The following is a 27,393-nucleotide window of genomic DNA, read 5'->3' as shown; positions in this document are numbered from 1 at the left end:
GAGCTCCCGGGATCTAACTCTCTCCTCCACCAGTACTGGGGTTATAGGCACACGTGGCCATGCTGGGCTTTTTACATGGCTGCTGGAGATTTGAACTAAGATCTTCTTGCTTTCACAGAAAGCATTCTTACTGAGCCATCTGTGCAGCCCCATGGCCCAGGTCTTAGATGACCACTGTGGTGCTTTAGAATTAGAGGAGACCTTTGACAATATCCAGTCTGACCTCCTTTCACAATGGAGGGAGCTGATCCAGAGAGGCCAGGCCTTTCCAAAAGCCACACAGCCAGTTCATGGCAGAGTCAGGGGAGACCCAGGACTCCTGCCTCCAATTCCACAGCTCCCCATCCTGGGACCACACAACCCTGGCCTGGGTGGAAAGGGAAAAGAAAAACAGGCAAGCAGGAAGAAGGGGAGCAAGGTGCCAAGCTAAGTCACAAGCAGAATTCGACCCCAGATGACCGAGACCGGATTGAGGTGTTAAGGTCATGTGAGTGTCTCCCTGAGAGGACCCTGTTATGACACAAAGGTAAGCTATGATTTGTTCCTCCAATATAAGGAAAATTCCTCATTGCCTTCTTCTTTTCCTTCTCTCTCTCTCTCTCTCTCTCTCTCTCTCTCTCTCTCTCTCTCTCTCTCTCGTTTTCCTTTTTAACTCATGAATAATGACCCTCACTGGTGAGCAAATACGATGGTGACAGTTCTCACTTATTCCTGGCAAAGGGGAAGTTGTATATTCTGGATGACACAGCTCTTCATTTTACGATTAATTAAGATGGCTGGTGTAAATCCCTAATCCGGTGCGGGGAGGAGAGCTCCCAGGGATAGTCTCACCACCGTCTGCTGTGGCACTTTGAAAACTGGGTAGTGAAGTTTCAGCTCAAATGCTAAAAAAATATTTTTTGGCTAAAAATACAAGAAGCAGCCAGCAACGGGTGAGTCACGAGGGAACTTTCAACTTCAAATTCTTCTGAAATTCCTGAACAATGTTTTCTGCCAGTGCCCTGTCTCCAAAAATGGTCACCAAATAAATTCCTGTCCTTGCTTTTGAAAAACACAAGGACTGGTCTGTGAGCCTCTTAACACATGAAGTCAGTATGTGAAAAGTTACCCTAGTATATGGACGAGACTGCTCATTTGTAGTGTGGCACAGAACAGGGCTGTTGATAGGCTATTGAAACACCATAGGGATGTTCTAACCACTCCCTTCCCCACCCCTCAGCACCTGGATGCTTTGAAAGTTGATAAGACAGAGAGAAGCCCCCCTCCCCCAAGTCATGACTTCTACCTCCTTGGCAGGGCAAGCTTGGATACAGGGAGGGAGGGGTGTGTGGGAAAGCCAGACTCTATTTACAAGGGTTCTTGCTTTCCTGCTTGATCTCAAACTCTTTCCCTAATCAACACTCATCAATATGAAGCAAACAAAGGGCAGTGACTTACGATCTGTTGCCATGCCAACATAGATGCATTTCTTAAAGCGACACTCCTGACACTGGTTTCGAGTGACTTTGTCTATGATGCATTTTCCTTCATATTTACAGGAATAAGACGGGTGGAGACTTTTCTGAATGGTTCTTCTAAAGAAACCCTAAATGAGAAAGAAAGAAAGATAATAGGTTCATATTATCTGAAAGCAAATGATTCTAGAATTCTGTGTCTACATAAGGATCAGATCATGGACCTGTGTCCATTTGCCTAGTCCTTACTTAACATAAAAGCTCGTCCTTATAATGAAAATGCCCTGAGCTGGGTGTGGTGGTGCGTGCCTTTAATCCCAGCAGTTGGGAGGTAGAGGAAGGGCTGATCTTACACTGTGAGATCAAGGTCAAAACCAAAGCAAAACATAACCCAAAAGCCTGAGTAGGGATCCTACAGTGGGTATTGTAGAATGAAATGGAAACCGCCAAAAACAACTGAGACTCAAATACTTACGTCAGGGCATGCAATTTTTTTTAATCGCGTTCTGACAGGAAAACTCAGATTATATCTGGTTTATATCCTTAAGCATGTATTAGAATGATGTGAGTTTGATGTTACAGGCTCAGGAGCCACACAGGCAGCTGTTTGAGATGTCAGCTGTGTTTCCCTGGGAGCTTAATGCTGAATCCTGCCAAAATGTCCATGTCACAGCATGTCTCCAGAGCAAAATGCAAATTTCCATGTGGTTCTGCCTCCCCTGGCTGTTACCCTCTATCCAAGGAGGGCAGAGGAGGCGAAGAAGCCCAGCCACTCCTTGTGAGATGGATGGTGCAGACTGGGAGAAGCCAGGACAGCTGCTGATAGCCCCTTCCCTCCCTCCTCCCCAGATAGCACTAACGCCAGGATGAGCAGGACTGTGCTGGAATAAGGGTATGTCCTGCATCTCCCCAAGGCTGTTCTGTATCCTATGTAATGGAATTACAGAATTGGTATTTTGCTTGTTGGGAAGACAGCATTGCAGTGGTTTGCTGTGCTGTTCCTTGTGCTGTCTTTCTTGGGCCTACCTCTGATGGCTTTTCTTGGATAGTTCATGGACCAAATCCCTTTTATTCCTATTGCTCTCCCCTAAGCTATAGCAGAGCATCTTTTAATGTGTGATGAGGGGCTACTACATTTAAGTAAATGTAAAGATGCTAGAGCCCTTATTTTTAAATAGTGATGAAAATTAATTCCTGGAGGTAAACTGAAATAAAAGACGTTTAATAAAAACAAATCCTCTTAGGGACTAGGGGTGTGGCTCAGTGGCACAGCAGGTGCCATGTATGAGGTTCTGCATTCAATCTCCACCACCTGAAACCCCAAATCCTGTTAGAGGTGAGCTGACGAAAGAGACCTCTGGGTATAAGTAATGACATGTTTCATTAATTCGTAGGCAGGCAAAGGTCTTACCTTTATAACCAATACCAGACATGTTTTAGTGCACAGAGAAGAGCTAGATTCATTTTTTAATGGTCCCAGTGGTGGACTAGCCAGATACAAGACCCTCGATATTACCATCCAACCTAGTAGCCAGAGTTACCTAAGGGAGTGTCAACTGAAGGACTGCCCAGATCAGATTGGCCCGTGGGCATGCTTGTAGGGGGTTGTTTTGATTGTTGATATAGACTGGCCCAGCTCACTGTGGATAGCACCATACTCTGGGCAGGTGGTCCAGAAACCCATCTGAGGATGGATCTGTAAGTGAGAAAATTGTGCTCCTCCAGGTTCCTGCCTTGGCCTCTCTCAGTGATGGACTGTGACCTGCAAGTGTCAGCCAAATAAATCCTTTCCTCCATTAAATTGCTTTTGGTCAGAGTGTAGATGAAACTAGACCACTATCTTAGTTCAGTATTTAGGGAGCTGTTAAATTTTAGGTCTTCCTTTGAAAACAAACTTTGAGATGTCAGCTGTGTTTCCCTGGGGTCAAAATGGTGAATCCTGCCAAAATGTCTATGTCACAGCATGTCTCCAGAGCAAAATGCAAATTTCCATGTGGTTCTGCCTCCCCTGGCTGTTACCCTCTGTCCAAGGAGGCCAGAGGAGGCGAAGAAGCCCAGCCACTCCTTGTGAGATGGATGGCGCAGACTGGGAGAAGGTCAGTTTGTTGTGGGCATCAATCTTTTTTCTACCAAAAGCAAAATGTGTAACAAGTGATACGTCACAAGAGAAATGGTAACAGACCAAAATATTTCTGTTGTCAAAGCAACAAGGGTTCTATCCATATTTTTTGTAGGTTTGATTAAAGTGCATAAGGAGTAACCCTTTTCATCTTCTGACACTCTTGAAAACGATGTTACATTTGAAAAAACTATTTTCCCTTTTTTCAAGTTGTTTTGTTATCATATTAAGAGATCTTGAGAGCCCCTTGCCCCCTTCCCAGGGTCCTTTCTGGATTTGTGACGGAGGCAACCTAAAAACAGGATTCTGACCTAAGACACAGGCACAGAGGCTGAGAAGCTTAGCTTTGTGCTACATGGTCCTTCCTTCCTTTTTATTTATTATTTTTATTTTATGTGTATGGGTGTATTGCCTGCATGTATGTGAGTGCACCCGTGTCGTGCAGTGCCATGGAGGTCAGAAGAGGGCTTTGGAGTCCCCTGGAACTGGAGTTAAGGACGGTTCGTAGCTACCGTGTAGGTGCTGGGAATCAAACCTGGTCTTCTGCAAGAGCAGCCAGTGCTCTTAACCACTGAGCCGCCTCTCCAGCCCCTTAAAATCTTTTTGAGACAGCGTCTCCCTGTAGCCCCAGCTGGCCTGGAACTTGTATAGAGATTAGGCTGGCCTCAATCTCATAGAGATCTATCTCTGCTTCCCAGGTGCTGGGACTAAAGGCATGTGCCACCACGCCTGGCTCTCTTTTTTTAAAGATTCTTCTTCTTCTTCTTCTTCTTCTTCTTCACCATCTGGGTCCTGGTGATGGAACTCAGGTCATTAGTCTTTATGGCAAGCACTTTTAATGCTGAGCCATCTGGGCAGCCCCATCACTCAAGGTTTTTATTATTATTTGGTCTTTTTGAGACCTCCCTGTAGCCCCAGCTGTCCTGGAACTCACTATGTAGACCAGGCTGGCCTTGAACTCACAGAGATCCGCCTGCCTCTGCCTCCCAGTGCTGGGACTACAGGCATGCGCCACCATGCCTGGTGATTTATTTTTATTTACATGTGTGTGTACACGTCAGTGTGGGTATCTGCCACGTGTGTGTGTGCCTGTGAGAGCCAGAAGAGGGTAAGATTCCCTGGAGCTGGATCTACAGGTGTTGTGAGCTGCTGGATGTGGGTACTAAGAACTGAGTTCTGATTCTCTGGAAGAGCAGCAAGTGCTCTTGACTGCTGAGCCATCTCTCCAGCCCTTACATAACGTTTCTTTTAAGAGAATCTCAGTTGAATCACGTCTTGGGCAGAGGCCTGTTGACCTTAGTGAGGTCAAGGATCAAAAGGCTCAAGTCTCCGTTTAGGGAACCTGCTGGAAATATATTCTGTCTACTCTCAGGCACAGCTAGCCTTTAGTTTGGGGAGTTATTCATTAAGTGGATTTTTTTTTTTCATTAGATTCTCTCCCAGAATTCAATCTCAGGACACTGATTTAAAAGAATTGCAATGCTGCATAATCAGATAGTAAAGCCTTGTGCATTGGGACCAATTTGGAAAAAAAAGAGGCTAGTTTCAATAACTGAGCTTTAAGAATGAAAGAATGTATCCTAAGTCATATAATTTTTATTATCTTTTTTTTATAGTGCTACAATTGGACTTAGGGCCGGCCTCATGTATACCACGCAAGTGCTTTGTCACCTAACTGCAGCCACAGTCCTCTTTTTACTTAAAAAAATTATTTTTATTTTATGTGTATATGCGTATTGCTTGCATGTATGTAAGTGCTCCTGTGTGGTGCAATGCCTGTGGAGGTTAGAAGAGGGCATCTGATCCCACGGAACTGGAGTTACAGACAGCTGATAGCCGCTATGTGGGTGCTGGGAACTGAACCTGGCTCTTCTGTAAAAGCAGCCAGTGTTCTTAACCACTGAGCCATCTCTCCAGCGCAACTTTTTACTTTTTATTTTGAGACAGGGTCTCACTAAGTTGGCCAGGCTGGCCTCCAACTCTTTCTGTAGCTCAGGCTCTCTGGAATTTGCTGAACTCATGCATCTGCCTCTCAACTAGCTGGAATTATGGGCCTGGGGCTCCAGGCCTGGCTAATTTTATTCTTTTCAAATGACATCAATAAAGCCATGCTTTCACGAGCAGGTTTGCAAGTCTCCTAATTAATAGAGAGCAGGACTTACTTGTGATTAGCTTTGTTAAACGCTGTAAGACATTTTCACAGAAAAAATCGCAGCCTCTGGCCCAGTCTTTGTTAACTGTAAATTCCAGCTCAAAAGCTCTGGGAGAAGGTGCTCCCCAGTACCACATTCCAACTAAGGTGTGGCGTGGGCCCGGGACCTCAGGAAGGACTTGCGGGTGCTACATTTGTGAAGATGCTACGTCTCCGCAGTTTTAGCAGCTTTGCCCGTGTTTCCTAATTTCATGCCCAAAACGTGGGGAATTTGTGTGGAAAATCTCCCACAGGGAGTGGAGCCCACGTGGGTTTGAACCGAACTAGCCTGTTAGTTTTGGGGGGTTTAAGACAAGGACAGGAAGGGGACGGAAAGGAGAGGGGAGGGGGTGGAAGGAAGGGAGGGGGGGGGGGGGCTGGGGAGGGAGGAGGGGCGTCTTCGGTAAACTTTAGTCGGGGTGCTGCAGTGGGGTTTACTAGGAAATCAAACGTCCTGCAGTGGTTTTCAGTACAGCCCCATTCACACAGCAGCTTTGAAGCACCGCACTGGGTTGAGCCTCTTTGTTTTCTAGCCTGGGCTGATGGGCCAAAGGCCTTTTCCATAATGTTTATCTTCACGTTGCTGATGATGGGAAGTGGGCAGATGTAGACTCTCTTTGGATAAGAGGATGGACCAGCATGTTGTTGTCAAGAATCATCTGAAGGATGGTTTGCAGAGCTCAAAATTACCTGATGGTGACCGGACTCTCCTCACGCGAGCTCTGCGGAAAGCCACTTTGAATAAATGTCAGAATAGAATTGAGTCTAAATAGCCTCAAAGATCCCTCCAAGTGCACATATCCCTGCACATCCCGCTGGAAGTGGGTGCATAGGCTCAAACCTGTCTCCTCAAACAATGCGCATAAAGCAAGAGGAGAAATTGGATGGATCATCTACCAAGAAACGTGTTTCCAAAACTCTAAGTGCTATTAATTTGTTTGCCCTTCATTTGTTGTCTTTCTGTTTTGAAAACACAAGAAAACAGGCAGCATACTTTTGCAAAGTTTCATTTAGTTACATATGATTTAGGAAAACAGAAAATTCAGATCTTGGACACATCAGCAATGAAGAGGACTACTCCAGCCCTGGTTGGTCCCAGGCAACGAATGCTATCATTGGGTTTTAATTCGAACTTGAACTTAACACTGATTTCTAGAGGAGCTGGGGCGGGGTGTCTATGCTGGGGACCCTGGAACTCACCTTACAGCCTTCACACGTGATGCAGCGGTAGTGATACCCCGTGGCCTTGTCCCCACACACGACACAGACCTCGTCCTTGTCTAAGTAGCTGGGGATGTACCCTGCATAGGAGATGTAAAGAAGAAGGTGAGACAGCATCATGGAGCAATGACAGACGTCTCACAGCTGAGTCACCCACCCAGAGATAAGACTCAAGTGAAAAGTCTTACCAGAACCAACTGGCAAGTAACTTAGACACAGAGTAACAGCAGCCTGTCTCAATAGGTGGCAGCCTGCTTGCTGTGCGGGGGCATCATCTAGGCTGTGGGAGCCCGTGAGTTGGAAGCACTAGCTCTGGATGACATAGACTCCTTCACAAGGCTTATTTCAAAACTTTCTCTTAAGACTTGATCCTCTTCAGAGTCAGGACACGGTACAGTGAAATAGTAAACCTTGCTCATTAGAATCGTTGAGTTGGTCTGAGGCCAAGAAATCAGCTGCTGGGAGCTGGGCCTCCCTTAGGGTTATACTGGGAACTACAGAACAGAGACTGAAGGCCAGTACTATTACCAACTGATGCCAGGAATGAGCGATGCTGGTCTTTTCCTAACAATCAAGAGCTTAAGTGGGATGAAAATGGCCATCTCCAAAAGCTCTGAAATGTGATACTGTCATGCTGGGTGGTAAGAAATAACAGAGGTTTTATTGATTAGGGAAAGAAAATCCCTTCAATAGTGTTTTTAGTTTGTTGGTTAAACTTCCTGGGTTCAGGAAGCTAAGGTTTTAAAAACAAAACCAGAAACAGCCTGCTTTCTGCCTTTCCATTTCTGCTTGTTTTGATCCAGAGCCACACACTGAAACAACTTCATAAGAGCTGGTTTGACAGGAACCAACACTCTCCTTTCTTTTTTTTTTTTCGGTCTTTTTGAGACAGGGTCTCCCTGTAGCCCCAGCTGTCCTGGAACTCACTATGCAGGCCAGGCTGGCCTTGAACTCACAGAGATCCACCTGCCTCTGCCTCCTGAGTGCTGGGATTAAGGGCGTGTGCCACCACACCCAGCTACCAACACTCTCTTTTACACACATGTAGTTTTAGATAAATCCAAAAATTCGAAAATGTGTGGTTTATTGGGATGTGAAGATGGAGAAAACACTTCCTAATCACTGTGCTTAGCAGGTCCTGGATTCAGCGACCTTAGTTTCCACCAAGATAACACTGTGTATTTTTCCATGACATTTTCATCGACCATTTGTTACAAGTCACTGAAGGCTTACTTTTCAAAACAGAAAAGTCCCAAAGAAAAAAGAAGAAAATTTTATAATTCCTTAGAAATGGCTTTGCTCAGGCTTTAATTTAGGAAAATGTTACTGTTTTAGAGCCTTTGAAGGGAGAGTTGGTGATGTGCAGACATGTTTTTAATGAGAATAGCTTTCCTTAGATTACTTTTGCATCAGGCAAAGGGCTGTTGAATTCAAGGTTTCCAAAACTCTCATCAGCCGTTTTAGAAAAGACTTCTGAGAGGTACCTGGAGCATGGAGTCAAGGGACTGAAATGGCTTGTGTTTAATCACTTACTCCTTCACTCATGATTGCTGACTTCAGTTAGCATGTATTCAGCATACTCTATGTGCTAAGCACTATGCAGCACACAGCATAGAAAAACAAAACTTAGTTCTAAAATACAGTTTCTTCTTTGGGAAGTGTATAAGTAACTAGCTCTGTTTCTCTAGCTCTGTCCATTCCTCAGTGAGAGACAGAGGCAAAGGTGAGGGAAAGACCAGGAAAGAATGTTCAGCACCACTACAGGGAAGTGTGATTGAAGCCACACAAAGATACCAGCCACACTTCACTGTCAGTCTGACTGTATTTAGAATAATCTAGAACCCACAGCTCTGGGTGTATTCATGAGGGTGTCTCTAGAGGGGTTTATCTGCGGTGGGAAGACTTACCCTGAGTACTAGAGGGGTTTATCTGTGGTGGGAAGACCCATTCTGAGTACTAGAGGGGTTTATCTGCGGTGGGAAGACTCATCCCGAGTACTAGAGGGGTTTGTCTGCGGTGGGAAGACTCATCCCGAGTACTAGAGGGGTTTATCTGTGGTGGGAAGACGCATCCCGAGTACTAGAGGGGTTTGTCTGCGGTGGGAAGACTCATCCCGAGTACTAGAGGGGTATATCTGTGGTGGGAAGACCCACCCTGAGTACTAGAGGGGTTTATCAGTGGTGGAAAGACCCACCCCGGATAGAGGCTGTATCAAAGACAAAAGGGAGAAGGATGCTCAGTACTAGCCTCCATCTCTCTCAGCTTCCTGACTGAGGAAACTTGTGACCATTTGCTTCTTGTGACCATCCGCCTCATGTTCCCCCATCCACGCCGTCTCTACCACAACCGACTGTATCTCCTCAAACGGTGAGCCAGAAGAAACCCTCCTTCCAGTATGTTGCTTCTCTGAGATAGTTGATTACAGCGACAGAAAAGTAACCAATAGAGAAGATTTTAACACAAATGACCAGCCTCGAGTGACAGAGTAGACACCTGGCACCCAGACACAGAGGTATAAAGCAGAGTAACATGAGCAGCAAAGCAACCAGATTAGTGACACAAGCATCTTCCTGCAGGGCGGACAGAATGGCTGGTGTTGGGAGAGCTGTCCCGTTCCACTGTGTGCTTTCCAAAACATAGAGCTGATCCAACGAGGCAGAGGCTTTTGAGTTCTTGGTGTCAAATGCAGACTGCAGGGTTAAAAGGGAAGAGGGCGGGAACCAACTGTAAAACACCAAAGTGTGGCTTGTGGGACATGCCTTCGAAGTGCCGTAACATGGAGTCCTGGCACATTAACCAGAGTTGGGAAGATGCAGGAAATTCACTTCCTTCCTCATCCCACCTGGCCTCAGCACACTGCGGGCTCTATCTTTTGGCACTGGCAGAAGGACACTGACTATTTCCTCCTCTTGGTAGCTCAGAATTTACTTAGGTTGCCCTTTGACCCTGAAGGCTGTTGTGTACTCTGGAATCCAGCTGTATTCGTTTTTCTCTGTTGCTGTGATAAAATATCCTGATAAAGGCCAACTTAGGGAAGAAAAGGGCCGTTTTGGTTTGTAGTCCCAGCGGGGACAGTGGAAGAGGTAGCGACCAGTGGGGACAGTGTGGTGGCAGGACTGGCAAGCCGGCTGGTCACATTTTACCTGCACACAGGAAGCAGGTGCGGAATAGGAAGTGGGGTAAGGCTATAAAAGCTGAACATGCACCCCCAGTGATAGTCTTCCTCCAGCAAAGTTCCACCTTCTGAAGGTTCCATAACCTCCACCAATAGGAACCCGTGTTCACAGATGTGAGCCCATGGAGGACATTTCTCACTTGAACCAGCAATGCTACTTCAATCAGGGAACAGAATGGGCTCTTGTTCTGACGGAGGGGAGCGATGCTTTTCTCTCAAGCTGTTTTCCTGGTGGGTGGAAGTGATTAGATGCCTGTCCTTAACACCCCACTTTCTACAGAAGCATCTGCTTGGGTTGGTAGCAGTTGCTTACATGATCACACTAGTGCACCAAATTATCCTTTTTTTTTTTTTTTTCTTGCACTAGTAACTGAATAATCACATTTATCTAAGACAGTCACCATAAGCAATGATATGGAAGTCATTCTGCCTGAATCTGTTTTTCATTTGGAAATCATTTCTAGCCAGGATGGCATACTGTACATAGTGATGAATAAGTAGGAGAGTCTCTTTTGTCTCTGACAGCATCACAGGCTCTCAAATCCTCCTAGAGACAAGCAGCTTCTTGTTGCTTAACTTCACAGTCTCTCTCTCTCTCCTCCCCCCCCCTCTCTCCCCTCTTTTTCATACTCACTAAATGAATCATGTGTTGGTCAATATTCCCAAGTAGGCAAAGTCCACAGACAACATTAGTTTTGCTGCCAAACACAGGCAGTAGTGGGTGTTGTAAAGTCAGTGTTGGGTCTGTCTAGACACAGGTGTGAGGTAGGGTTCTGGAATTTGTTCATCTGAGGAGCTGTGCATACCATCACCCAGGTCACCATCAGAGCGGTTACTAGAAGTTATCCCCACAAAACAATTAAGGCCCGTAACAATTTGTGAGTGTTCAGGGCTGACATATTTTCCTCGGCACATACTTGCTGGTATGAATTATTTTTCAGACTAATGAACTATGTTGACATTATCAAGCACATATGTATGCTTATTTTTGTGTTTCCATTTATATCACCATGTATATTTTGTTTCTGTATGTGATGCTGAGGACTGGGAACCTGGGGCTCTAGGGATGCTCTACCTCTGAGCCACGACCCTCAGTTCCTCAAGCTTATTTTTATGAAAGCCCTATCTGCTTGTTTAACAAAGAACTTGGAGATTTTTCCTTTTTAGTTGACATTTAGTTTATGTGATTAATTATTAAGTATCATCTTTAATATGAACTGGGTTGATATGGTAAAGTACTACTTTTTAAAAATCTTTTTTTTGTAATGACTTTATTAAGATATAATTCACAGATCACATAAGTCAATGACTTTTTTTGGTGGGGAGACAGGGTCTCCCTGCAGCCCCAGCTTTCCTAGAACTCACTATGGAAACTGGGTTGGCCTTGATCTCACAGAAATCTGCCTGTCTCTGCTTCCTGAGTGCTGGGATTAAAGGCATGTGCCATCATGCCTGGCAAATCAATGGCTTTTAATATCATCTCAGGGTTGTAAAACCTACCAGCATTATTAGTTTTAGAACATTTTAATTATCCCCCAAAGAGCTCCAGACCTCTAAGGGCCACCTCATTGCTTTTCTGTCTCCCCCATCGCTCTGCCCTAGGCCACCCTAATCGACTTTCCACAGGTTTGTCTATTCTGGGCATTTCAGACAAATTGGATAAACAGTCAACAGTCACTTGTGACTGGATTTTCCCTTATCAGAACGCTTTCAATGTTCATTCATGTTGCAGGTAACACTGAAGGAAAAAAATGATTTCTAGAGCACTTGGGAGTTTTGTGCTGTTTACTGGTTTATACTAGATCCAGTGCTTTTTCCTGTGGGGATAAAATCAGAAGTCTGGACAGGTTGATTCTTCTGGGTGAACTATACAGCGTGGAGGCTCCTTGGAGAACACCGGGAACTTTCTGTCACTTTAGCAGACATAGCACTTAAGTAACAGAACACAAAATCGATTTATCTTGAGGGCAGACCTAAAGTTGAAGGTGCTGTCTGTGAAGAAGGGGGGAGCTGGGTGCAGAGACTTTTTCTAGCCTGGCTGGTTTCACCCTGGGAGGTCTAGACTACTTGCCTTACAGAACCAGCCCTGGTGTCTAGAGGGAGCAGCTGTGGCCCATGGGGGTGGGGAATGTGGCAGATCAGAGAGGAAGTACCCAGATGCTACATATAGAGATGAGGCTATGCCTCGCTCTAAGTGATTCCCTCGTGTGTGAAACGGGGCTTTCAGGCTGTACCCTGGGAGACTCCATTCTAAAAGCAGCACTGTCTCCATCCTGACTGCAATTGGAGAGGTGAGATGAGTCTGCATCTCACACACCATCACCCCCAGACTGATTCTTAAAAGTAAAAAGTACCACCTAAAAACTTATCAACGTAGATCGGGAACATATGGGTCACACGGGAATATTAAAGTGATATTAGAAAAATGAAGCCCAAGGACTTGTCAAATACACTGGACTGGATAGACGCAACACCAACACCTGACCTGCTAATGGGGGGGGCGGAGACACAGAAGGCTTCCACATCCATGGCTCCACCCACCTGTCATCGGACCACCTGGTGTGTGCATCAAACTGGCCGAGAACTCACAGCTGTCCACGGGACTTGAGCTCAGCTCAGTCCCCACTTCTTGGCACGACCCACTTGAATTGCAGTCTATCACTGCGACTATCTGGACCTGGTCTTGGACCTCACTCCAAGGCTGTGCACGTGCCTCTGCAGCCTGGTGTCTGTGTAGCTCTACTCTCTTCCTCCAGCACCTTTCCAACCAGGCTCCCAGCTCAGCACCTGCAGGGGCATTCCTTGCATCTGTGTCAACTCTCTGCCTCTGCCTCCAGGAAGGCCTCTTTAGCTCTTCGTAGCCATTCTGTAACACACACACACACACACACACACACACACACACACACACACACGAATGGAGATACTGTGTGAGGTATAATATGAGAGTTGATATCAATGATTAAGATTGGAATAAAAGTGGCCTCACACCCAGGAGTATATGATCAGCATAAATTGGACTCAAAGGACTATTAAAAAAAGAAGAGAAAAAGAATTTGGGAGGGGCGGATCTGGGAGATGTTAGGGGGAGGAGTGGAGACGAAAATAGATTGTGTGAGAGTCTCGAATAATTAATAAAAATATTACAGTTTTAAAATGACTAAAAGAGCCTGGTCTTGCCTCTGCCAACTCTGAAGGGGAATAGGACTACTTGGCCAATGGCCAGCGGCACCAGTGTGAATTTATCATTAGTCAGTACATTCTGACGCTGTGGAAAGACCCAAATGTGCCATCGGCTTCTGGCATAGCGTGCTCACAACACTGTACCGCGCACCTGAGGAATATCTGCAAGTTGCCCAGGTAACTGCTAAAGAGACCAGTTCAGGTGGACTCTGATTCATCACGCAGAACTCTCAGCACAGAACCAGCAAGAACTCGGGTGGGTGGGAATGGGCGAGGAGACTGCGTTTTGACACTCCTGAAGAAGTCCGTGCTTACTGTGCTTAGTCACTCTCCTGGTCTGATGCTGAACTGCAGCTCGTTCCACGGCTCAGACTCTCCTGATTTAAGTTTTTTTTCCCGGGGAACATTCTGCCTTATGCCATTTCTTTATATACTTAAAATCCCTGCCTGAAAGGATTAGCCTTTTTCTAACATGATAATCCTGATTCCTTTTATATTTAATTCTTGGTATTAAGAACCAAGCTTTGCATCGTGTTAATCTTTAACCCTTGGATAAACACTATCAATTAATTAAACCACTCATCTATCCATCTGTTTATTCTTCAAATTTTGGGACTTCTATGTATGAGCTAGCACTAACATTAGAGGCCTTCTTTGACTGTTACCTGCGACACTCTCTACCCCTGCAAAGCTGACCCAGAGGCTGCACTTCACAAAATCCTTCCTCAGAGTGGCCATGGTCCCCACACCCTGCCAGCCTCCAGAGTCTTTGAGTAGCTTGACATTTTGTCCTCTGGCTGGCTGGGCCCTCAGTGACAGGGACCAAAGACTCAATTATGCCTTGGGAGTAGAGTAGGGGAGCAGAGCAGAACTAGGTCAGAGGTTAACCCAGGAGCGGAGCCGAGGATACTCTGTGAGGCATCCTGAGGTCCCTTCTGAGCTCCTATGGCAGAAACAGGTAAAACAACTTCAGATTATTTCCTTTGACTTAAGAATAAAATGTGTTTATCAGCTTTGAGGGCCAAGCTTGGCTACAAGGTCTTTTGTTCAGTCCAAAGGTCTTGTACATTCTAGGCAAGCCCCCAGGCCTCCAACTGTGTTCCCCAATATTTAAAAAGATAGGTGTCAGGACAGGGCTCACTAAGTTACCCAGGCTTTCCCCAAACGTGCTCTGTAGTTCCAGCTTGAATTTGTGATTATCCCGCCTCAGCTACCAGAATAGCCGGGGGACCCAGCTATAGTGTGGTTTAATGCCCGAGAAGTCCTACCCAGGCCTCCTTCCCTCTGTCCTGTAGACTCGTGCCATGTAAAGAATGCCTGTCTTGGTTGAAGACTTTAACTTAAGCAAGCAGGGAAAACACTCCTTGTCTCTCATTAATATCTGCACCGAGACTCAAACACTAAGGTATCAGACCCTTGATGTTAGTGTGTTTTGAAGAAATGGGTTAGCAAGCAGGAAGGTCAATGTCAGAACAGCAGGATGGGGAGGGGGAAGACAGAACACGGGGTTGTGGGGTTGCCCTGGTTTAGCTTTGAGAGCCCCTGTATGGCTTTGGGCTCCATGCTTGTACCCTTATTTTCTGTCCTGTACATTCAAGAAAGGTGGGTGGTTTTAAAATCTGTAGGTCTATTCAGAATGGGATTCAAAGGACAGATTGTGGGCTAGAGAGATGGCTCAGAGGTTAAGACCACTGGCTGCTTTTTGCAGAGGATCCGGGTTTGAATCCCAGCATCCACATGGCAGCTAACAATCATCCATAACTCCAGTTCCAGGGCATCTGATGCTCTTTTCTGACCTCTGCGGGGATTGCATGACATGGGTGCATTTACATACATACAGGCAATATATTCATACATGTGAAACAATAAATTGAATTTTTTTGTGTTTTTTTCTTTTTGATCTTTTTGAGACAGGGTCTCCCTGTAGCCCCAGCTGTCCTGGAACTCACTATGTAGACCAGGCTGGCCTTGAACTCACAGAGATCCGCCTGCCTCTGCCTCCCGAGTGCTGGGATTAAAGGTGTGCGCCACCACGCTCGGCCTAAATAGAATTAAAAAAAAAAAAAGTGTGGATCGTTCATTCTCCAGCTGTGGTTACAGAGGAAGGGTGGAGGTGTCTGTCCTCAGATTAGCAGCTGCTGAGGTGGCGGGGGCCTCCCCTCAGGTGCATTCTCAACAAGGTGGAAGTGCACGCTCTGTGTGAGGCCACAGCATAGTGCCTCCATGATCCTGAGGAATGGCATGGGTTTGACATAAATGTTAATGAAGGAACAAACCCAAGCTCTAGCAATGATCTGTAACATAGTAAGTATTTGGTTGTATGAACATACATGCCTGCATGTCTAGCAATGACATGTAACATAGTAAGTATTCAGTTGTATGAACATACATATCTGTATGTCTAGCAATGACCTGTAACATGTATTCAGTTGTATGAACATACATGTCTGCATGTCTAGCAATGACCTGTAACATATGTAAGTATTCAGTTGCATGAATATACATGTCTTCATGTTCAGGCACACTCCACTTTGAGAGAACTCAACATGTAATAATCTAAACTTGTCATATAGAAAGCAGAGTGTTCACATGATAGAAAGACCCTTTACAAAATGTCTGTTGCTTCAGACAGTCTAAATGCTGACTTTTTCCCACTAAAGCCATGACTCTCAGCTCCTCAGGGAGTATGTAGGGCTACGTGTGGTTGCGTGCTACTCCAATGAGGGGCCTAACCTCCTGCAACACACAGGACAGGGGCCACAACAAGAAACCTGACCCTGAGTGTTAACAGTGTTGATGCCGGGAAACCCCAGTCTCATATATTTGGTACATAGCTGTGTTTTTTGAAAAGGTGATTTAGCTGAGTGCTTCAGAGCTATTTTTATTTTTTTAAAAACATTAGCTTACAAAATAACAGGTTTCCTTATGGCATTTTTTAAGAAAAAATCTTTTTATTTTATGTGTCTGAGTGTATTGCCTGCATGTGTGTATGTAAGTGCACCCGTGTTGTGTAATGCCCTTGGAGGTCAGAAGAAGGCATCGGATCCCCTGGGACTGGAGTTATGGAGGGTGCTGGGAGCTAAACTCTGGTCCTCTGCAAGAGCAGCCAGTGCTAACCACGGAGCCACCTCTCCCACGTTTTCACGCACACTTCGCTTTGACCGATCCTTCTCCACACCTGGTCCTCTTCCCCACCTCCCTGCATCTCCACCCTGCCTTCTGCCTTGCCACTTTCCGAGCACACGTGCTCTGTTACCCTCCCCCACTCTCCCTAAACTCCATTCCCCTCTAATGGGCCCCTTTCTAGTGTTCTGACCTCTGCCCACACAAACACACACATTAAAAATGGAAGCCAGGATCCACACGGGCGAGAGCGTGCAGTTCAGGCTTTGCTTTTCTGATCCGGGGCTACTTTACTTACTATAATATTTTCTAATTCCATCCATTTTCCTGCAAATTTCATAATTTAATTCTTCTTACAGTGGAATATGTTTCCATCTAGATAGATTCAGAGCAACTGTGTAAAACAGAGGCCATCCACCTCTGAAGGAAGCAAGGGTGATGGAGGTCGAATGGGACTCGTTAGGTGGGAGATGCCAGCGGGCTGTGAGCTGAGTCCGTACTGAGACGGATGGTGCCTGAAGACTGTAGCACAGCACAGTGGGTGTGGCTGGCGGGGGGCTGAAGTGGCATCACTGATTCAGATGGGGCTGAGGTGGCATCAGAGAGAGGGACCCATGGGTATGGACAGAAGCACACAGTCAGAACCCAAGTGGACTCCTTATCACAGGGAAGCGTGTTGGAATTTGCATTACTTAACAGGTCATACAAGAGTCTGAAGCCCAAGGAGAAGCCATGTGGGGGAGGCAGAAGATGAGGAACTGCCAGACAGTGGCTGGAAGCAGAAGACCCAGGGCCCACGGGGAGGACAGCATCACAATGGGATGCATGGAAAGAGAACAAGGTGGGCTGATGCCTGGAACATTCTACCATTTGCGGAGAGTCCAGGGAGGCTTTAAAGCAGGAGGTACTGTGTGAGCTGAGCAGAGGGTACCAAGGACAGCTCACGGCAGCACAGTCCCACCAGGCTATGGAGATGCCCACCCAGCTCTGGTGACTGGTCTTTAAAGCTGGGCCAGTTAACAGCACCACCACCCCTCCCCAGCCTGCCAGGCATCTGACTCACGGTCCTTGCATTCCTGCTGTTAGCTTTGCCATAAGGAACACCGCCACACACTTTGGGGTCCAGGTGCCCACTTACATCTCTGGAGGACATGCCTCTGTCAGATGCTTAATTCTTAGGAAAGAAACAGACACTCATTGCTATTCCTTCTGTCTGCCCTTGAAGTTGAGAACTATGACGGCTCTTACTGGGCTTCCATGCTGCAGCCGAGAGGCATTCAAGTTAGTGCTTTGAACAGCAGATTGTTTTGTATTCTAAAACATCGGCAGCATTGTTTTTTGGATGGGTGGCACGGCCTGATTTGACAGGAAACGTGTGTAACGACATCCACATACACCGTGGAAAATCTGCCATCACATTAACCACGTAAGAACTACATTGTCTGTGACGTCTCAACAGTTCATTGGGAGAGTCTCTCACATTTGTGTTTAAACAAGTTCAACTAGAGGGGAAGAGGAAGGAGGAGAGGGAGGGATGAAGGACAGGGAGGAGGGAGGGAGGACGGAGAGGAGGGATGGAGGGAGGACAGGGAGGAGGGAGGGAAGACAGAGAGGAGGGAGGGAGGGAGAACAGGGAGGAGGGAGGGAGGACAGGGAGGAGGGAGGATAGGGAGGAGGGAGGGAGGACAGAGAGGAGGGAGGGAGGACAGGGAGGAGGGAGGGAGGAAGGACAGAGAGGAGGGAGGGAGGACAGGGAGGAGGGAGGAAGGACAGGGAGGAGGGAGGGAGGGAGGATGGGGAGGAGGGAGGGAGAACAGGGAGGAGGAGGGAGGAAGGACAGGGAGGAGGGAGGGAGGACAGGGAGAAGGGAGGGAAGGAGGACAGAGAGGAGGGAGGGAGGACAGGGAGGAGGGAGGGAGGACAGAGGGGAGGGAGGGAGGACAGAGAGGAGGGAGGAAGGACAGGGAGGAGGGAGGGAGGGAGGACAGTTTGAGGAAGAGCCAGCTGTGGCGATCTGGTATTCAAGTTCATGGCAAATATGAGAAAACCATCAAAAGCAAAAAAGTCCACAAAGCCATCACCTCCCTTCCTGCACAAAACCTCTGAATAAAGCTCAGACTTTTCTAAAAACTAAAACAGAGCACAAGTTAAGTCAGTACATTACTGAGGGTTTATAGAACTGTGGTGACAGCACCAAACAGCAATTATGAATTGCATGAAACAGATAAAAATCCAATTGGCAAACGAGGCCCACCGAACATCTGTTTACAGTCTTAACTTTGCCCTAATGAGACAGTGCTTATGTCTCCCAACACAGAAAAATCAATAGTGGATCAATATGGATAAACATGCTGGCTACGACCTTTTGTCCTAAGACAGTTAACAGCTGGGTTTAGTTTTACTGGGATTTACTTGAAGATCTGTAACAGCAAATAAGGGGGCATTTAAGAATATTTGCTTGCTTTGATTTAGTGCAACTGGCAGGTGGCCGTGGCCTTTCGATGACACATGGCTTTGAGAAATTACATCAATATATGCATACAATGTGTATTCCCTTTCATGCATCAAATTAATTAGTAAAGACTCTCTGGTTTGGTATAAGCAAATATTCCCTAGTGCTGGTTGAAGAATACAATGAAAAGATGAAGGAAAATGAACCCAAAAAGTTCTACAAGAACTTTTAAGAACAGTGGACTGCCCTGACAGACAGACACCGGTACTTTCTTGTGATCTGATAACACAACGACAGGTGTGTCCAGGCGTGTCCAGGGACATATGTCCAGGGACACAACAAGTCAATTTCTTCATTTTCAAGGTCAGCTACTTACAATATTAAGTGAAAGAAGGAGCATGCCTGTCTTCCCCTTAGGAAGCTTTCTGGTGTGTGGCTTGTAATAAACGGGAAATTATGTTGCTTTTCAACTAAGTGGAAACAGGCGCGGGTCTGTAAGTGCTTCTTGCCAGGACACTGCTCATATTTTATGTTGGAGGGTATAGGCAGGGGCTTGAGTTGTAGTTTGAAAATTTTTGTTTTCATAGCAGACTACTTTTAATAACAGAGTCTCATTAAGAAGCACAAAAGTCGTTGGAGAAAGGGCTGTTATTTTCTTCAGTGGTATAGCCACTGGGGAGCCGGGAGGACGATGGGGCTCAGAGGGAAAGGAAAGAGGGTTAGCAGAGGGTAATAGGCGTGAATAGAATCACAAGACGTCGTTTAGTTGTATGAAACTGGCAAATGAAAAAAATGGATTTGTAAAGAGCAGCTGTTAATTTTTATAAAAACTGAAATGAAATGTATCATATTATGACTTAAAATGAATTTCACAGAGACGCTTGCTTTGAAGATTAAAGGGCAACATGCTCTTGCAAACTACAGGAATCTGTACCTTTGGATCCCTGTACAGTACCCTGTAGATCACACGCAGAATAAATGCGTTTCTGGGCTATCGACTGGGATTTAAACGTGCTGGCGGTTGCTAGCAAGTTGCTCAACTTCTACCTCTTTTTGCCTCTTTTGTCTTTTGGTGATACAGGAACTAGTTCACGGATAGAAAATTAAGTATCGTGCTTATTAAAGTGAATAGCTATTATACTGTGTTAGCATTAGATATTCTGAAACATCTCTCCTTAGGTTTTATATAATGAGTTCATGCTACATGGTTGTAGACCTTTTTAGGTTTCAGGGACCAAGGTCAAGGTAAAGAGGGGTCATTTCTGTTTGGCTTTGACATTTCAATAGTATAACATGGCTGTAAAGAATAAAAACTTTATGGTTTATATGGATCAGTAAATATATAAAAATGAACACTTAAAAACCATAACATTATATTATCAAAGAAAGTCCTAAACTATTTAGCTCACTAGAATAAATTTTCAGTAGTAATTGTCAAGAAAAGGGTCAAGTGGAGTTTTGGTCTGCTCTGGACCACCCACCCCATGCTATCCCGCCAAGGGAAACTTTTCGCATATTTTCTTTAGCAGAGAAACTAATAACACCCACTCTGGGCAACAGGACTCTGTTCCACACGTTCCACACATCCTAGAAAACCAAGTCTCCGGCATTCGCACACGAAGAAAGCAAGTGTTTGGGCCTCTCCATACTCAACAGAACCCTTCACTCAGCAACCTCTCCTCCTGCGTTTTTCAATTTTGAGTCCTCAGCATTCAGATGCTAAGACTTGAAGACACAGACAAATACAAGGAAACTTTGGAACGAGATGAAATGAATGGAAGCCAAAAGGTCCCTACCTTTTTTTTGCGAGTGTGGTGGTGATTGCACTTGAGAAAATGTAGGCTTTTCTTCAGGGAGATATGCAGGCTGGCCGTACTGATTCAGGGCCATGTCCAAGTCAGAGTCCTTGCTTTTAAACATGTTTCCAGGGTAACTACAGGTGTAAGGCTGATTCACTGGCCAGGCCTGTTCCATATACATGCTGTTACTGGGCATAGCTTGCGCATCGCGACCACTGTAAGCTGGACTGTCTTCCAGATAGGTGAGATAGTCATTGACCTGCATGCAGCAGTTGCAGCCAGCAGCTGGGCAAACGTCGCATGCTTCCTGCATGCAGTAGTTCATTTTGTTTCTACTTTACATAAACACACACCCTGCGCGTGCCTCAGCCAGCCCCCTGGCACCCTGAGCAGGGCACACACTCAGCATACATCCATATACATGAAATACGGACGGAAGACGGATAAACAGTCAGCAGCCCAGTGGCCCAGCCTGCTTTGGAACAGCACCCGATGTGCTAAAACCCCGCGTCGCTGTCTTGGAGCTCTCCTGCTGTTCCAGCGCAGTGGAAAGCAGACTTAAGACTGCAAAGATCTTAAGCCGGGCATCCAGCTAACTCCTGGGAGGGTGGCAGGCAGGCAGGCAGGCAGGAACAGCCTCTGCCCAGCGAGGGCCTTGCAGAGAAGGTGCCTGTTATGCCAAAGCTGGGAAGGCTCGTTTACACACGGGGTTTAACCCTTTCAACATGATTAGAAAATGATTACTCATTTTTATGTCCCTACGGCTGACAACTTAAGCACAAAACGTGACAAAGACATCTTGGAGGATACCTTCGGGTACACAGACAATCCCCAATCAATAATCTAGTTTATTAGTGTGAGCCAGAGAAAATCCACTAGTCCTGAGCCAGGCAACCGGCTCTGAAACATTAATCTAGTTGTGCAAACATTAGCAGATAATTCCATTGCTGAATATTACCACTTGGCTTTTAATAGCCTGACCATGACCTCTTCTAGTGACACCTAGGTCCCACTGGCTGTATTTAGCATGAGACCTAAAACTAAAATAACTTTCTGTATGCTTCATTTGCAAGGACGTAGAGCGTGTGCCTGCATCTCAGCATGAGGAACATTCCCATCCTATAGTAGCTGTCATGTTCCGTGTGCCCAGAGTGACACACTGATCTGAAGTGTGTGGAAAACCTGTACAGGTTTACTTCCAAATCTGTCTTTGAATTTATTCTCGTTTTAATGTCATTGAAGCAGTATTTATATATGTGACATTTAAAAATACTGATCCAACAGGGGAAAAGTATTTTCTATAAGAATCACTATGTCTTTTAACAAAGAAGTTAGATATCACATTAGATCACAAGGGCTTGCTAAGGGTGTGATGAATAGTGTGCATATGTCTGCGTGTACACACGTCCTAGATGATGGCATCACTAGGGCCACGAGCTGCTTGCTATGGCTCCTTCTCTTTCTCCTGCAGACTCTCAGGCAGGAGCCTCAGGTAGTGATGTTTACCTCTGAGTGCCTTCTGGTGCCAGTGTGTGATCTTTCTGCTATTTCTCTAAGGAGACTCAGCACACGGTGGTGAGGTCCTCACTCCACCACTACAACATATAATTTGGTGGCAGGGTTACACAGCAAGATGAAGGAGGGACATATTATATGGCCCAGAAGTGACATGCAAGGTGTGGAAGTGGTGGGCACAGACGTGGCTGTATCACAAGTCACTGTCCCTGGCACTAGGGAAGTTTGATTCCAGCTGCATCAAATGTGCAAAGCCAGGGGTGGGGGCTGGGGGTCACAGCTGTGTGGTCTGTGAGCAACGACAGTTTCACAGATGCAGTGAAGGGCTGTTGAGTTATCAGATAATCAAAAAATGAGTTAAAAAAGAAACCCAGGTTGACCCAGGTGTATGTTTAGAATGATAGTTCACTTTAGCCGTCAACTTGACATGAATCTAGAGTCAGCTGAGAAGAGGGATTGCCCAGATCCAATTGCCCTATGGCCTGGGGGCTTGCCTGTGGGGCACTGTCTTGACTGCTGGTTGACGTAGAAGGTTCTAGTGGGCGGTGGCATCCCTAGGTAGGTTGGCCTGGGCTGTATAAGAAAGGTAGCTGAGCAAGTCAGGGGAAGTGAGCCAGTGAGCAGTGGTCCTCTATGGTCTCGGCCTCTGTTTCTGCCTCCAGGTTCCTGCCTTGGCTTCTCTTGGTGATGGACTGTGACCTGTAAGCCAACTAACCCCTTTCCTCCACAAGTTGCTTTTGGTTGTGGTGTTTATCACAGCTACAGAGACATAAAGTAGGATAGTTAGTAATTACACGGCTGGACGACCACAAGCAGCCATCAAACAAGGAGAGGAACGTTCTGCAGCCTGTGCACTTGAGCCTGGGAACGAGCCGCTCTACCTCTAAGCTGTAGAGCGTTGTGGTTTCCAAGGGATAAGGAACACAGCTAGCATTTTAGCTTTCACACTCTGATTACTCAAAACAAATAAAAGATTTATTTGCAAGCGTTTTTAAGAACATATACACATGTCGTTACAGTTGGCATGTTCTCCCCACTGAAAATGTCAAAACATTTCTTCAGAAGCAATGACTGTTTTCTGCAAACCCCAGGAGAGACGATCTAGGCCTTATGTTTTTTGCTGATCGCACTTATTTATCTCAAATTTCCCAAAACTAATCTGAAAATTAACCTTTCCATAGAGTTGCCTTCTCTCATGGAGGCCCCCACGTGTCCTGCCCCTTCTAGCTGGAGCTGCACAGTAGAGCTCAGACTCTGCAGTTGTGCCCAGCACATTTTGTGGCATGCCATTGCAGAAGGTGCAGATCTAAGGCATTTCTTACTCTTCACCACTGACATTATCAACAAAAGCCAAAGTTTAAATTTTCCTTCCAAATGAGTCCTAAAGAACAATTTTCAGAAGTCTCTAAGTGTGCTTTGAAGATTTGAGAGATCCTGTTCTGGAGAAGGATGGATGTAGCTTGGAGAGGAAGAGGAGGGGGAGGAGGGGGAGGGAGAGAGGAGGAGGGGGGATAAAAAACAAAAAGAACACACAAAATTAAAGCCAAAGTCTTACTTTCCAGGATCTGGCATTTGTGTACACAGTAATCGCAGAGACTGAAAACTCCTCCGAATAGAATGAATGTTTGCCATTCCCATAAATACAACTTCACAGTTTGGGTAATACTCTGGAAAGAACAACAATAAAGAAAACACAAATGTGTTGAATTTAAAGATCACATGGCCAAACTTAAAAGAAACAAACGGGGAGGAGAGGAGGGGGAGGGAGAGGGGAGGGAGAGGGGAGGAGAGGAGGGGGAGGGAGAGGGGAAGGGAGGGGAGATGGCTGCAACAAGCCTCCCTCTTCCCATCTCTTACTAAACAGCCACATTTCGCACTGAAAGACTAAGTTCTCTTTGAGATCTTTGACTAGGAAAAGAGACTTGTTTCCCTACTGATTTTTTTGCAATTAATTTTTTTATTTATATTTTTTATTTTTTGAGACAGGGTCTCTCTACAGCCCCAGCTGACCTGTAACTTGCTATGTGGACAAGGCTGACCTTGATCTCACAGAGATCCACTTGCCTCTGCTTCCAAGTGCTGGGATTTAAGGTGTGTGCTGTGGCTCCCAGTTTGAAATTTGTTTTTAATAGACATACCCATCTTTTTAACACACACACACACACACACACACACACACACACACACACACACACACACACACCACACAGAGACGGCTGGGATTCCAGGCAGGTGAGCATAAGGTTTCTGAAATCCCCCAGGCTACTCACATAAGAGCTGCAGCCCCTCTCTAGGGAGGACATCCAGCCACTCTGCCCTTTCATGTACAGTTTCATGATGGACTACCTTCAGTTCTTAGAACTCTATCGTCCACTCTCATTTCCTGCCCTTCAGTTCCCAGGTGTGGTGAGGGGACAGCTCAACAAGAGACACAATTCTGTGGAAGTGTGACCAATTTGATGTGGGGACCCATGGTACATCTGCCACATGGGCCAGGGACAGAAGAGGCCACCAGTGAGCTGGCTTTGGAAAACTGTGCACATCTGAACAAGGAGCCCTTACTGCCCCCGACCAGTTTAATGTACTCTCTCCCTACACACACACACACACACACACACACACACCTAATTTGTGTCCCTAAATGTACTTCAGTGTAGGTCCATCCACTGGAGCCTGGTTAACCTACCAAGAGTCCCATCCTTGAAAGAGACTGTCTCCTCCCCTCCCAGAAGCCAGCAGTGGCCACAATTTCCTTATGTGGGTTGAAGCTTCTTACCAACTTCCTCATGTCTACGCTGGGATTTTGTCTGGTTTGAGCTTGCCCGGGACTTGTGCATGCTGTCACCACTGCTGTGAGTTCATATGAACCAGCAGTCTGGAAGGCTGTTTCCTTGGGGTCATTCACCACCTCTGGCTCTTAAAATGTTTCCACCGCCTCTTCCACAATGAGCGCTCAGTCTCGGGAGGCAGAGGTTCGATGCAGGCGTCCTATTTGGGGATAGGCGCTCTGAGGCCTCTCATTTTTCTGCACACTGACCAGTTGTGGGGGTTCCAGGTTAGTCACTATCTTCTACATAAGGAAACTTCTCTGATGAGAGCTGAGAGCTGTGTTAATATACAGATAGAACAATATATCACGAAGAGTCGGTTTAATATAACTATTTAGTAGAAAACGAATATAAGTTCTCTCCTATGTCCTGTGACCTGCCTAGCCTCAGTTCCCAATCCCAGTATTAATGTCAGGTATGGGCCCCATCCTAGGAAGCAGACCTTGAGTCCAATCAGAAAGTGGTTGGTTACTCCCACATTTGTGTCACTACTGCACTGGGTGAACCTGGCCTGGCCAGTTGTAGCTCTCAGGATTCACAGCTGGGTAAGGTTGATGATTATTTTTTTCCGTCCAGTAGCTTGAATGGCACCTTCCAGCACCAGGAATTCTCACCAGTGGAGATGAGGCTCTGAAGTCGGCACCAGCTTGATCTCTCCTTGTTTGTCCTACAGCTCATGTAGGTAGTGTTTTTAGCAATAGGGTCTCACCATCAAGCTCTGGTGGGTAACTAAGAGCAGGTCCAGTCCCTATTTTTAAAACTTTTTTAATGATTCATTTTTATTGGGGGCTGGAGAGATGACTCAGTGGTTAAGAGCACCTGGCTTCTATTCCAGAGGACCCAGGTTTGATTCCCAGAACCCACATGGCAGCTAACAATCATCCTAATGCCACTCTCAGGGCATCTGATGCCCTCTTCTGATCTCCATGGGCATTGCACGACATGGATACACTTACATACATGCAGGCAATACACTTACACACATAAAATAAAAATAATACAATATTTAAAAGATTTATTTTTATCTATGTGCATGCATGTGTGCGTGTGTGTGCTCATGTGTCTGGGTGTGTGCACATTATTGCAGTACCCTCAGAGGCCAGAAGAAGCCATTGGATATCCCTGGAGCTGGAATTACAGACAGTTGTGAGCTGCCAACATGGGACCTGGGAATGACACAGGCCCCCACAAGAGTCACAGCCTTTGCCCTTGACTGAGAGCTGGCTCTCCCCCGACTCCTTTAACCCATTCTTTCTCCTGTGCCCTTGACTCCTGCCCAACGTCCTTCTCCTGTGAACACTCCAGGCTCTACCCCACCTAAAGGATGCTTTGGTTGTCTTTCGCTGTCTGAAATGTCCCTCCCTCCTCAGGGCTCCTCAGAGAACAGCGCCTCTCATCCCACAGGACCAAGAGCTTGACTGCCACTTGTTCTGCACCTTGGGAGCATCCTGAGCCCACCCTGAAGGCCCCTGACACTCGGCGCACACACCCCAAATTTGCTCAGTGAACCAAGGTCTGTATGCAAAACAAAATGTAAAACATTTTGCAGCAAATGGCTTTTCTTGCCCTAGGAGAGCTCATGATGGTGGCTGGCTGTGTGACATCCACTCAGTTTGCTGCTTAGTGCTGAAGAAGAGAAGAGGCCTGCTTATTAAGCCTCCATGGGGCTGTGAATTAGGAATAGCTGTCACTACTGTCAATCATCTCTGTCCTCAGGCCAAGACATTTCCTGCCCTTGGGAAGGGTCCTCTGAATTGGAAAAGCTGCCCTGTAAAGATCTAGTGGTGGAACCAGTCTCACCATCTGAGTGTGGAAATACATGCGAATGGTGGGGGAGATATTTGGGGGAATGTGTAGTGCACACAGTGCTTTCTGATGTCTGGAATCCTTTGGCTCATTGCTTTTGAAAATTAGGACTCCAAGGTTGGCATAGTGGCCTGGGTCTACAGTTGCAGCACCTGGAGGCTGAGGTCAGGAGCAGCCTGGGCAGCATGTTGAGACCCTATTAGAAAGGAGGAGGAGGGGGTAGATGAGGAGGGGAGGAGAGAGGAGGAGGAGGAGGAGGAGGGGAGGAGGGCCAGGAAGAGAGGGTGAGGAGGAAGAGGAGAGGTGAGGGAGGAGAAAGGGGAGGAGGAGGAAGAGGAAGAAGAGGAAGAGGAGAAGAGGCGGGGAGGGGAAGGGGGAGGAAGAGGAGGAGGAGGAAAGGTGTGGGGAGGAGGGGTAGGGGAACAAGAAAACTTCCTGAAAAATTCAAGGGCCAGGGACTAGCTCAGTGCAGTCAGTATAATTGCTTAGCATGTATGAGACCTGAATTTAATCCCCAGTGACACACA

The 27,393-nt window shown here is 46.3% G+C and overlaps 1 protein-coding gene across 5 annotated transcripts in view; it reads right to left on the bottom strand.

Annotated features, from left to right (window-relative positions):
* Positions 1-27,393, bottom strand: part of Thrb (thyroid hormone receptor beta) — a 394,994-nt gene that overhangs the window by 27,927 nt on the left and 339,674 nt on the right. For all 5 annotated transcript variants that reach the window (XM_008833146.3, XM_008833147.3, XM_017798151.2 and 2 more), the window contains 2 exons: positions 6,965-7,065; positions 1,438-1,585 (listed from right to left, as the gene is read on the bottom strand). In XM_008833146.3, the coding sequence (XP_008831368.1) occupies positions 1,438-1,585; positions 6,965-7,065 (249 nt within the window). The remainder of the gene's footprint in view (positions 1-1,437; positions 1,586-6,964; positions 7,066-27,393) is intronic.

The sequence above is a fragment of the Nannospalax galili genome, unplaced genomic scaffold, assembly GCF_000622305.1.
Source record: "Nannospalax galili isolate Female #2095 unplaced genomic scaffold, S.galili_v1.0 scaffold215, whole genome shotgun sequence".
In the NCBI taxonomy this organism is placed as follows: Eukaryota; Metazoa; Chordata; class Mammalia; order Rodentia; family Spalacidae; genus Nannospalax; species Nannospalax galili.
Note: the sequence above shows the minus strand (reverse complement) of the source record. Positions and strands in the feature narration are given on the sequence as shown.